The sequence below is a fragment of the Canis lupus genome, chromosome 8, assembly GCF_003254725.2.
Source record: "Canis lupus dingo isolate Sandy chromosome 8, ASM325472v2, whole genome shotgun sequence".
Classification (NCBI taxonomy): Eukaryota; Metazoa; Chordata; class Mammalia; order Carnivora; family Canidae; genus Canis; species Canis lupus.
In genome coordinates this window covers 36,740,456-36,753,308 of record NC_064250.1, presented here as the reverse complement: position 1 = coordinate 36,753,308, position 12,853 = coordinate 36,740,456, and the positions used below count along the sequence as shown (strand labels likewise).

The 12,853-nt window shown below is 36.6% G+C and overlaps 1 protein-coding gene and 1 long non-coding RNA gene across 2 annotated transcripts in view; one reads left to right on the top strand and one right to left on the bottom strand.

The window, feature by feature from the left end:
• The first annotated feature begins 6,249 nt into the window (after nt 1-6,249).
• The window catches only part of LOC118355462 (uncharacterized), a 32,967-nt gene continuing 26,363 nt past the window's right edge, over nt 6,250-12,853 (top strand). The window contains exon 1 of the long non-coding RNA XR_004817909.2: nt 6,250-6,603. This is a non-coding gene — a long non-coding RNA (uncharacterized LOC118355462). The remainder of the gene's footprint in view (nt 6,604-12,853) is intronic.
• HIF1A (hypoxia inducible factor 1 subunit alpha) overlaps nt 9,224-12,853 on the bottom strand; it is a 42,750-nt gene continuing 39,120 nt past the window's right edge. Inside the window, exons 13-15 of the mRNA XM_025442435.3 lie at nt 11,763-11,871; nt 11,034-11,160; nt 9,224-10,548 (exon numbers count right to left, since the gene is read on the bottom strand). Of these exons, the coding sequence (XP_025298220.1) occupies nt 10,397-10,548; nt 11,034-11,160; nt 11,763-11,871 (388 nt within the window). The 3' untranslated portion in view covers nt 9,224-10,396. The remainder of the gene's footprint in view (nt 10,549-11,033; nt 11,161-11,762; nt 11,872-12,853) is intronic.

Sequence of the window (12,853 nt, the reverse complement as noted above, 5' to 3'; positions counted from 1 at the left end):
GTACATGGCTCCTCTGATTTGTAGGATAGCCAGAGAAAGTAGATGAAGCCAAATTAAAATTGAATTTTAGATAAAATTTAAAAATTACTCATTGTTTATCTTAAACACAAACTTTAAAAGATAACTTGAAATTGTTTTTCAGGCTTGGTTGAACTGATTTTCACTTCACTATCAGTGTGTGACAGTTCCAAATTCAGCCATATGATCTCAGAAACTTGGTATAAAATTGTGGTCTTAACAGGAAGTTCTCTAATTATTAATGTGGTTGTGCATCTTCTTAAATTCTAATTTTTTCCTACTCCCTCTACTGTGAAATGCTGTTCATATATTTTGTCCATGTTTCAATTGGGTTGTTTGCCTTTTTCATATTGATTAATAGGATCACCTTATATATTCTGAAACAAAACTGGTGTATATGTGTTATAAATATCATTCCCCACTCCAACTTGTTTTTGTTTACTAACTTTATGGTGATTTTTGATGTGCAAAGATTCTTTTTAGTGTAATCAATTTTTAAATCTTTTCCAATAAGGACTTTTGTCTATAAAAATGTCCCCTATATTTCATTATTAGTTAAGTAATACTGGTAATGTGACTTAATCAACTTAAATGCTTAGTAGCTTAACACAAATGAAAATTATTTTTATTCACATTAAGTTCAATTCATGGCAGGATGAGGTGGGAAGGGTTCTGCTCCAAGAAGTCATCCAGGGACCCAGACTGATGAAGCCTCTACTGTCTTCAACCATTGGTTTTCAAAGCTACCCTGACTACAGACATCTAGTCTGTAGACAGGGCAAGAAAGAATGTGAAAGATTGCATGAGAGATTTTTATGAGCCATGCCTAGAAGTGATGTGAACTCAAGTGATGCTAACTTCTGCTGGTCCACAAACTATTACCTCTCTATCACTCAGTAGTACAGAAATTAAGAATAAGTATTTATAATTTTTAATAGCAATCTGACAAAGTAATTTTATGTGTATCATATCTAATAAAAAAACTGGCCTGCATTTGGTCTAACTTTTTAAATATCAGTTTTCTGGTAATTTATTTCTATTTTCATTTACAAAAGTATTGGTCTATAGTAAATTGGAGAGAAATTGTCCATTACCACAGACAGTTTGAGAAGCACTGGTGTACATCATTTCAGTCCACATACTGTTGGCCAAAAGTCACTCACATAATCCTACCCCAAGGCCAAGAGACCTGGGAAACATTGTCCCTAACTGGGCAACCTCTTCCCCACAAAAAATCTAGTCTATGGAAGAGGTGTATAATCTTTGTTGAACTGCCAACATTGCTACTACAATTTTATTCCAAAAGTCTTAAAGTATTGCCTTTCACCTTTAATTCGCTATATCCATCTAATGGATGGATATGTAATATTTTATGTAAATCCATCTAAAAATCCATCTAAAAATGATTTCTAGGGGCGCCTGGGTGGCTCACTGGTTGAGTGTCTGCCTTAGGCTCAGGTTGTGATCCTGGGGTCCTGGGATCAAGTACCGCATCGGGCTCCCGATTGGAGCTGCTTTTCCCTCTGCCTATATATCTGCCTCTCTGTGTGCCTCTCATGAATAAATGAATAAAATCTTTTAAAAAACTAAAAAATAAAAATGACTTCTGTATATGGTATGAGTTAAGGATCCAGTTTCACTTTTTTGCTTACATCTAACTGTATATATTTATGTATGTGTATTTTCCATATGTGTAATTTCCTAGCACCTCTGATTGAATAGTCCATCCTTTCCCTAATGATCTAAAGTTACTTCTAAAAAAATAAATAAAAATAAAGTTACTTCTGTCGTACATCAAATGTGCAAGACTAATTGAAGCCAGAACACAATTGTATGGCTCTGTACCTGTTAAGATATTTACATTACTGTTAGTGTATATGATATAGGAGTCAATTTCTCCCAGGAAGTGCAGCCTCTTAAGTAGGTACTCAGAGGGTACAGCTCCAGCTATGCACACAGTTGCCTGGGACGATAGTTGTTTTAGCAAGGCTTTCCTTGGCTCTCCTTTCCAGATCTCTAAGAGCCTGGCTCTTTTGGTATCACATCCAGCCATTAGGCTCCAGTAATTGATTGCTCCATTGCTTTTGACAGTGTCCTGGGGGCATAAATTGCTCCACAGTCTAATCCAATTACATTTAGTCTCCTTTGCAAAGGTAGTCTTCAAGATTTGTTCTGATCTCAAGAGGGCTTCTCTTAAGTGTCTCTTCCCCAGGCTTTCCCTAGTAAATTAGTTGGTCTGCAGTTTAACTTGTTGCTGCATGGAGCTACCAGCTTCCTCTTAATTATTTACTACCATAATATCCATGGTTTCCAAGAGCACCTTTGGGTTTTAATCTTCTCAGACTCTTCCAAATAAAGTCCATTCCACTGGTAGAGCTTCTGAGTTCTCTGTTCTAATGGACTTTCTCTCCTCCTGCATAAAATCTCTGAGCCACTGCTATGGAGCTGGCGATAGGGACAGTGGCCCACTTCTCTCAGAATGTTACCTCTGCTCTGGGAGCAGAGTTCTGGGAGGAAGTAATGGTCTGTTCTTTTCAGGATGTCTCTGCTGGCATGGAACTCCCAGCTTACGTGTGAGCTGGGGTGAAAGTAATTGGGGTCCCAGTACTCATGGCCTGTCCTATGAATAGTGTCTGAAAGGAAGAAATGAGTTCCCAATCTCTCCAATCTCCTGACTGTGCTTGTCCATTTGCCTGGAATTTAGCCTTTGCAACATGAACTTAAAGAAAATGAGAAATCCTGGCAACCTGGTCCTTCCACAGAGATACCATAGCTCTTCACTGGGATCTAGAATATGGGGCCCTTTGTAGCCACACCCGCTTGGAGTTGAGCTTTTGTCATACTGAGCAGCAAAGGGGAGGCAGCTGGTCATGGTTCAAGTGTCACTGACTCTTGATGTTCTTACCAAGATTTTGTATATTTTCTTACTAAAATTTTCTTCATCTGCTGTATTCTCTTCAGACAATTTCAAGAAATTTTAAATGGTATTTAAAAAAAAATTCTTTGGGATCCCTGGGTAGCTCAGCGGTTTGGCGCCTGCCTTCGGCCCAGGGTGTGATCCTGGAGTCCCAGGATCCAGTCCCACATCAAGGCCCTTGTATGGGGCCTGCTTCTCCCTCTGCCTTTCTCTCTCTCTCTCTCTCTCTCTCTCTGTCTCTCATGAATGAATGCATGAAATCTTTAAAAAATAAAAAATAAATTCTTGCCAGTTGTAGTTGTTTCACTTGGGGGCAAGTCCATGAAGCTCCTCATACTGTCATTTTCCTCAAGATGAATTTAAAGGCATAACGCTCCCATCCAATGACTGAGCAGAGTAGGGGAGTAAAGGCCCCAGCCCTCTCTCTAACTTGGAACAACTCTCAAGGACTATCCCAGGTCTAGAGCTCCACATAAGGCTGCTGAAGATCTTTGCTGGGACTGCATCTCAGCTCAGTTTCTCCCTCTGCCTACTTCTGTTTTTTGCTGTTTGTTTTCTCATGCTGTCCCTTAAACCACTCCCTAATACATGACTTGCTGTCTCTGTCTCAGAGTCTACTTCCCAGGGAACCCAATAGCAGAGTCTTGGGCATCATTACACCATTCTCTTTATTTTTGTACATGTTCAAAGTTTCCATAGTGAAAATTTAAGGGAAGAAAAGAACTGAGTCAGACTGGATGTAGTGGATAAGGTTATAAGTGACAAGCCATCTCTAAGGACTGGTTTGGGAGACTGTGTGGTGCCATTCACTGAACAGGGAATGCAGGAGGAGGAGACATTTGGAGAGCATATGATGAACCGTTTGGAGCACACTCAGTTTTACAGAAGCCAAATTTGAGGTTCCTGTGGGAAGCAGTATAGTCTGGGTACAATTATCAAGCTAGAAACAATTCATCAAAATAAAAGTAATGGTGACTCAGAACATCTTAAATGGCCAATAAACATTCTCTTTAGTCTTTAATCATGTTTTGCCCACTAACAGTTGAATGTGTGAGTAGCTCTTAGAATGGGAATTAACCACAATGCTAATGGTAGGCACCACATTCTGGAATATTTATCACCCACAGGTCTTAGAATAACATTGTCCTCATTTGTTCAAGCTGCTAGAAGAAAAATACCATAAGCTGGGGAGCTTATAAACAACAAACATTTATTCCTCACAGTTCTGGAGGCCAGTGAGAACCCTGTTACAGTTGCAAATGGCTGACTCTCATAGTATTAGGGTTCTACTTCAGAGAAAGGCATTATAACATATAATGCTACTGTAGCAACTAGAGTTGCTAGAAGAGCTGCCCCACTTCCTAATACTGTCATCTGGGAGGTTAGGTTTCAACATACTAATGTTGAGAGGAAACAAACATTCTGAATGTAACAAACATCTTAGACTCACTCAACTCTCAGTAATTGTTCACTGAATGAATGGATTGCACTGAAAGAACTGGAAGATAGTCCTCTTTCCCCCATTCTTTTTCTCTGATCATAATTCTTCTCTAGTCCCTTTGTCACTTAAGATCTTCTACTACCTTTAATTATGTGTGAGTTGTCCTTGTGCAAACAGAGTTGAAGGTTTTAAGGAACAATCAAAGATGAATCATATAGAGTCATGCTTGCAGGAACTAAGAACTTTAGTAGAGGAGAGGAGACATGCATAAATGACCAAGGAAGATTAAAAAAAAAAAAAGTAAAGTAAGGAAGCTAAAGGTGTACTGACATGGCAGTTCACAGGATGGCAAATATTTGCCATCAAATTTCCTGGGAATAGCCATAGCACCTACCCAGGCTATGCTGGCTCCTTTCTAATTTGTAGTGTTAATAACTCACTTTTGTTTATGTTTTTGCTTTCAATATTCTGCCAGCAGACTGGGAAATCAGGAAACAGTCTATGATGGTTTACCCCTCAGCTGTTCAGAGCTCCTATGTTTGTCATAGCAGTTGTGTGTAGAACCATTAAGAAAAAAATGTTTGAAAGAATATTATCTAGAAATATTTGTTTGTTTAAGGTTTTATTTATTTATTCATGAGAGACAGAGAGAGAGGCAGAGACACAGGCAGAGGGAGAAGCAGGCTCCCTGCAGGGAGCCCGACGTGAGACTCGATCCGGAGACCGCAGGATCACACCCTGAGCCCAAGGCAGACGCTCAACCACTGAGCCACCCAGGTGCCCCATTTCTCAACTTTTTAAAATGCATTGCCCTTGGTGATAAACATTACAGCCACCCACTACAACCCCTAGCCTGTTCTGCTCTATGGAGAATCACAGTTTATGATTATTTTTTTCCAGTTTATGATTATTAAGCATCCATAAGACCAAAAGAGTTGTAGCACTCTCCTTAAATGGCATCTCCTTAAATAAATACAAACACCCAAGATGATTGAGGCTACAGATCAGTTTTTATTAGTAAAAAATATTTAAAACACTCCACTTTTTAAAAATGGACTCTTACTTTCACAGTCTGTTTGAAAAACCATAAACAGTGAATTTTCCTGAAGCAAACAATTTAAAATAAAATGTAAAATGTTGACAACTGTAGATATGCACAGATGAAGTTATTTATTTTAAACAATACCTTTCTTTGTACTTTTACTACAAACTGCAAAATCGTAAGATACCAATTACAGGAGATTAAACTTAAATGCCCCAAGCTTTTCCGTATTCCATAAACTCACCTCCCTTCTGTCCAACAAGATTATCTTCTCCCAAAGGATTCTCAATAGCTGGCCTCAATAGGATGCTGGCACACAACATTCAGAAAACACGACAAACAAAACAAAACAAAGCAAAAAAACACCTGGGGCAGCTAATGTTCCAATTTACTTAATCAGGGATATCTCAAAGTGCTTTATTTAAAATAAACTAAATCTTTGAGTGCCTTATGGGAAATATATTTAAATAACCGAAACAGTCTTCTAATTTTTGACCAGATTAGTAGACGACTAATTTTTAAAATCTGTTATATAGTTCACCAAGGTCCCATCTGGTAGGAGACCTCAGATATTTTTCTGTTCCACAAAGCACAGCTTCACATCCCAAAGTATTTGGGAATTCTGCAGACAGGTTCGCAGCAACACGAGTGTCAGTTCCTGAACCTCCCAACCGTTTCATCCCCCAAAAAAGTTTGGGCAAGGGCCAGGCGTCAGAATTAGACAAATCACGGAAGACAAAGGGCACTGCTGACCACGAGCGCACCCGCCCGGCCCCGCTAGAGGCCGGGAGGGGCCGCGCCTCCCGCATGAGCTCTAACACGTAGGCGGAGCGGACCCGGCCTGGGAGCCCGGAGCCGGGCCGGGGCTGCGGTGCTGCGCCCGAGCACGTACCGGGGCGTGGCCTGCAGCGCGGCGGGCGGGGTTTGGGGAAGTTTCTCCCAGAGGCTGGTGTTTCGCATCCTCATCATGTATAACCAGCGGCACCGGGGATCCAAGGGGTGGCCGGTCCTCTCCGCATCCCTGTTCTTTTCCCCGCCGAGGATCTATCTGGTCAGTGCTGCTCTCAGGCACCTGTCTTTCCTCTCCGTCCCGCAATGGAGCCGAAACATGGGAATAAAAGAAATTAAATAGTACAAGGAGATCGGGTGTCTGGGCAGCGTCTTGGATAAAACCGTCCACTACAGGTAAGAAAATTATGTCCAAATGAAAGGTATGAACACCACAAAGCTCCAGAAGGCGTTTGATAGGAGGTTTGTGATAAGGTATAGCTTTTATATTACAGGGAGACTATTTCGTATCAAATTCTACAGATCAAACCACGATCTGTAAAACGATCTGGGACAACAGGTTCTGCGCTATTTTAAGGGATGAAATAGGAGTGAAGTGGTTAGTGGCAGACCTAAAAACAAAACAAACACCTGAGTAAAAGATTTTTCTTTACACTTTTGTTGGTTCCAGTTGGCAACATGTTGGCGAAGGTCTTACTTAACCAAAAAGAAAAAAAAAAAAGATTTCACATTCTTTGCACCTTGTTTTTGACGTTGCTACATTGGAAATAAGAACTTGTAGAATCTAAATGTTTACATTTATGCAAAGCCAGTAACTTTAAGCTCATATTTTCTGTATTTTAGAGGTTGTAGGCAATAAGAGCTATTTGGAGCGCTAATTGCAAAGTTATACAAACTTAAAAAAAATAAAAAATAAACGTGTCTATTCTGCCATTAAGCCAAACAGCTCAGGGAGAACTGTATCAATGGTATACTTTTTCTAGTTCAGTAAAGAGCTTTCCATATATCACCTCACTTATCTGTTAATGCTTCCATCACCAGACACCCAAATCTCTCGTTCAAATGCAAAATTTGATAGCACTTTAGGACACCATTTTTACTCATTTTCATTTGTGTCTTGCCATTTCTCACTTAGGACACCCCCTCAGTGTTCTCTATGACTTCATTACCTTCACCCTATTGCTTTCTCTTGTTTGCTATTTAAGCAGTTAAAAGGGAAAAAAGTACTACGTGTTGCTTAACTGGCTAGCAGGCTGCGGCGTTCAGCACCATGGGCTATGGAGTCACTTATGGCCAGCTCAAACGCTTTGAACCTTGAGCTACCTCTCCAAGACTGTTTTCTTATGTAGAAATGTGATATAAATATTAACTCCTAGGGTTTTTTGAGGATTGTGAGATAACATGTAAAATGCTTAGCACAAAGTCTAGTATATAATACCGAAGAGATACCAGACTCATTTTAACTCCTAATCTAAATGCCATTGTACTAAGTTGTGGTAAGCTCTCTGTGACACTTTTTAGTCCCAAAGTTAAAAGTGAGGCCTAGAACAAAAGAACAAACTATACTAACTGCTCTGCTATACTTTCTTCAGCTGTGAAAATAATACTGTGGTCATTCGCTCACAACAGCACCAGAGAACCGGTGAAGTATAGGCACGCATAGGAAGAAGAGCTATTATAGAATTCTAGCTGCTAGAGTATACTTCAGAGAAACGCATTATAAAGAAATAAGTGACAGTCTCAGAGGTCACAATGCTGGGAATGAAGGGCTGGTTGTGCTATTTCCAACAGGTTCAAGGACTCCAGGGAGGGTTGTTTTCTGAATGACCAAGACGTGGGTACTTGTTTTCTTCCAGTTCTGTTCTTTAAAGTGACTTCCTCTTTTAAATCACTGCTCTTACAAGCCATTTTCTGACTCCTGATCATTATATAATCTGATCACTTATTAATATTTGAAAACTAAACATATACTAATTTTCAACTAAAGCTAATTTGCTACCAAAATAAGCAGAATTTTTGGTATTTTGAGCTGAAAATATTATGCAACTATGTTATTCTGAAATGCCATCTCTATACTATCTGTAACGAAATAGACATACTTTGGATTATAGTATTTACAGTGAACTATACATGTGCCCCCCAAATCTTGGAGTAAGTCTTCGTATTATAATTTTTGTTCCCAAATTTTCATGTAATTGTAATAACATTTTCTTCAGTCTTAGAGAAAAACAGCCACCTAAGATCTGGAGCTTAGATCATTTTGTCCAGGATATTTTGTTCTTATAACATCAGGTTACAGGACCTAAGGCTCTGGCACTGCCTATGTAATTTGTCCATAAAAATCATTTGCTGTTACTTCTAGATGCAGAGGTTCACGGGGGTTTTTAATCTTTTTGTGCTAAAATTTTTTTTAAGTGAGAATGTATTACTTTTATAATCATAAAAGAAATAGAACTATTCCATAAACAAAATACAGAAAAAAATTGAATAAAGCGATTTTAAAAATATATACAGTATCATTTAAAAAAATGCAAGTTTTGTTCTAATTTCATATTAGAGTCAGAAGACCTCTAAGTTTAAATCTTTGGGGTACCATTTACTACCTTGAAGACTTGGACAAGTCGATTATCATTTGAAGTCTACATATTTTTATCTATGAAATGGGAATAAATTGGAAATCTTGTGGCCCTTACAACATTATGTAACTATAATGTTCAGGATTTGCTTCACTCATCTCATTCACCTGGGATTAAAGCATTAAAATCTGCTTTACTTTAGTAGGTTCACAAATTTATAAATGATAAGTTTCTTTTCTAAAGGCGTATTTTTTACAGTGGAACATTATACTTTACTTAACATGACATTTAGGAACAGTATACATTAAAGTGATGGCAATAAAATGTAGAAATAATCACTGATGTAAAACTTTCATAAAATAATTAAATTATTGGTAATCAGTTTCATGAGTTGGAGGCATTGAAGCAAATATTTTAATATAAAAGCTGATCAAAGGGGGCCTGGTCCACAGAAGATGTTTATTTGATGTAACAAAACAATACAGTTAGTGTTAGATCCAACCACAAAAAGCAAAAGGAATGAAAAATTTGTACAATGCACATAGAAAAACAAGATGTTTACTGTGACAACTATATATTTCTAAAATAATGCTTCTAAAATTACTCAATTATTGAAATCTACATGAAAACAGAAGGATGTTAATAGCGACAAAGTGCATAAAAACCAAACATCAAATTTTGAGCAAATTAACATACTAGGCAATTTTGCTAACAAAGCATGATTTTTTTTTTCTTGTTCACAATCTGCTCAAAATATCTTTATACCAACAGGGTGGGCAGAACATTTAGGTTTAATATCAATTACACAATATTAGCATAAACTTCCACAACTACAGATAGGGTATTGTTTTCTTTTGAGCTGGCAAAGTGACTACAGAAACATCAGATCATTTCTCTGAATTGAGAATTTTATCCAAATAAATGTCACATACCTTCCAGATATATGCATATCTTTCTATATCATGTAAATGGCTTTACCCATTTAAATAATAAACCATACAAGCATTTAAGAATCATTATTATATGATCAACAATGTCATGTTCCAGGTTTAACAATTTCATAGGCCAAAAAAAATTTCTTCTTAAAAACTAGTTTTATAAATGCAGAATATATTGCATGAGTAACTGCTGGTATTTTCTTAAGAAAATATATTGTGCAATTGTGGCTACCATGTACTGCTGGCAAATCATTATTGTTTATGTAAAATGTGAAAAAACTGAGTAAAAATTTTTCAAACTGATCATGATGAAAGGTTACTGCCTTCTTAAAAAAAATTATATTGGCATCTTATTAAAAATAATTCGATAAGGGACAAACTCCCTAGCCCAAAATAAATAAATAAAAAGGTGCATTTTAAAAATGACGCTACTGCAATGTAATGGTTTAAATACCAAGGAACTGTGAAAATGTGCTGTCTGTGATCTGGCGTTAAAGAATGTACTAAAAAAGAGCATTAATGTAAATGAAGTAGAAAGGGGATCAAGACTGAACTTAACCAAGTTTGTGCAGTATTGTAGCCAGGCTTCTAAAATTAGATATAGAAAATATAAATAGACTGCTTTAGGTAATGAGCCACCAGTGTCCAAAAAAAGGAATGAGATTATGAAAAAGCTCAGTTAACTTGATCCAAAGCTCTGAGTAATTCTTCACCCTGCAGTAGGTTTCTGCTGCCTTGTATAGGAGCATTAACTTCACAATCATAACTGGTCAGTTGTGGTAATCCACTCTCATCCATTGATTGCCCCAGCAGTCTACACGCTAAATCTGAAAAACAAAGACATGCCTAAATATTTGTTCACCTCATCAACAAATATTTTGAACACTCACTATGCTATAGGTATTGCAGGAAAATCAAATAAGCTCTAGGTTTTCAGTCTATAGAGCAAAACCACAGCTATGTACATAGGTAAGTGCAATAAAGTGTTACTGGTGCTGTCACAGCATTTAAAGGACACAATGATGGCAAACGGAGTGATAAATCAATTTTGAAAAGGGCATAAAAATGTACAATTTTCAGCTTCTATTCAGTATTGATAGCACAGAGACAGATATATGTAAAAGGCAATTTCTAAAAATTAAAAGTTCCATCTTGAAATAGCTATTCCTGCGTTACGACCAGCAGATAAAACGCTACCTTACTTTTAATGATGCTAAAGAATGAAAATGACTCTGAGAGTAAAGCTTCTAAATAACGTTTCATATATTTTAATTCTCTGTGGAATGTTGAAGGGTAGAAAGAATAAACTAACCAGAAGGTATTAAAATAATTGTCTTTTGCTCCATTCCATTCTGTTCACTAGACTTGCATCCTTTTACGCGTTTCCAAGAAAGTGATGTAGTAGTTGCACGATCATCTGGCTGCTGTAATAATGTTCCCTAAAAACAGTAAAGTTATTTCAGTTTTACTGTGTTGAATTTCTTTTAAATCAACAACTTTGAAGTCAGGTTAAATTTAATAACAGTACAAAGGCAGATTTCTTAAATACGGCCCTAAATTATTTTTCTTTCTTTCTCTTAATATACTATGATAAAGTCATTTGCCACTCATTATGGCAATTGTTTCTGTGAATGTCTTCCAGTTAGTATTACCTGAAAATATCAGTATGAATCACACCATCCCTGATTTAACATTAACTACTGTCTACAACAAGAATGTATTCATTAAATGTATTTTAAAAAATATTTCATTTATTTATATGACAGAGAGCACAAGCAAGGGGAGCAACAGGAAAGGGAGGGGCTCAATCCCAGGACTCTGGGATTATGACCTGAGCTGAAGGCAGACACGTAACTGACTGAGCCCCTCATTATATGTATTTTTATGAAATAGTACATACAAAGTGAAAGAAATAATGTTTAACTTCTGAAAATATAATTTTTTTAATCTGAGAAAAATGAAGAATTAGCTATATATTAATTTACATTATATATAGTACATTAGCTAGAACAGAAAAACAAATATGTACTCTCACACTTACAATTCCTACTGCTTGAAAAAGTGAACCGTCATGTTCTATTTTTCGCTTTCTCTGCGCATTCTGCAAAGCTAGTATCTTTGGATTTAATTCTTCCTCAGGAATGGTAGTTCTGAAAAAAATATGATTGCTTTATTACTATTTTTAAAATATCTAACTTTTTTTGAAAATATATAATGCTTGTTTGCCAACATTAAGGAATATGTTATATGTAAAAGAACTTTCCTGATTACTTGTTTGTCATCTTAAAAGTCAAAGCTCAATTTTTAAAACAAAATTTCTTAAAATATGCATTTACCTGTTCATAAAACAGATCTGAACACAACTAAATTGACATTTTTATAGGTTAAAGTGAAATATTGGCTCTTCATTCCACTCAGTATAATATACAGATATTCTTGGGACTATAGTAATACAAGGTAATTTCACATTTGTATAGTGTTTTTTCATTTATAAAACACTGCATGTTCATTAGTTCACTTTAGCCTCACACCAGTCTCCAAGATAAGGAGGTATATAACACTCATTTTATAAATGAGAAACCTGAAGCTTGTTTTCAATGGGGCTTTAAGCAAATTACTTAGCTGCAGATATGGAAGTACATTCTAAATCTCCTAATACCCACTCCTTTCCCAGTAATCTTTCCCACTAAACCACTTTGTCCTCAGTATTGATCTGGTTATCAAATCTGAACTATCTGCATTTAAATTAATATTAAATAGTGAAGAACTGTTTTATGCATCAGGCAAATGAATTATCATCTATTTTGTCTCTTCAAGAATTCCTCCCCCCAGCTCATACACAATCACAATGTCTCTTTGCTCTGTTCCATGCAGTTGGAATGCCATATGGATATCACTTACCCATATGATACATTATTCAAATTGCTCTCCTACATGCAGTTTTGTTTTGTATTTTAAAAAATTCTATAAAACCTTCACTATATAGATAGGCAAGTTTAAAAATTCCTATATAAATATATTATCTTTATGAAACGTAACTGTCATGTAAATATCACTTTAGTATTAGTAAAAAAAAAAAAAAAAAAAAAAGGCCTTCATAGAGCTCTTCAAGGTAAGTTCATCTCTTAAAAT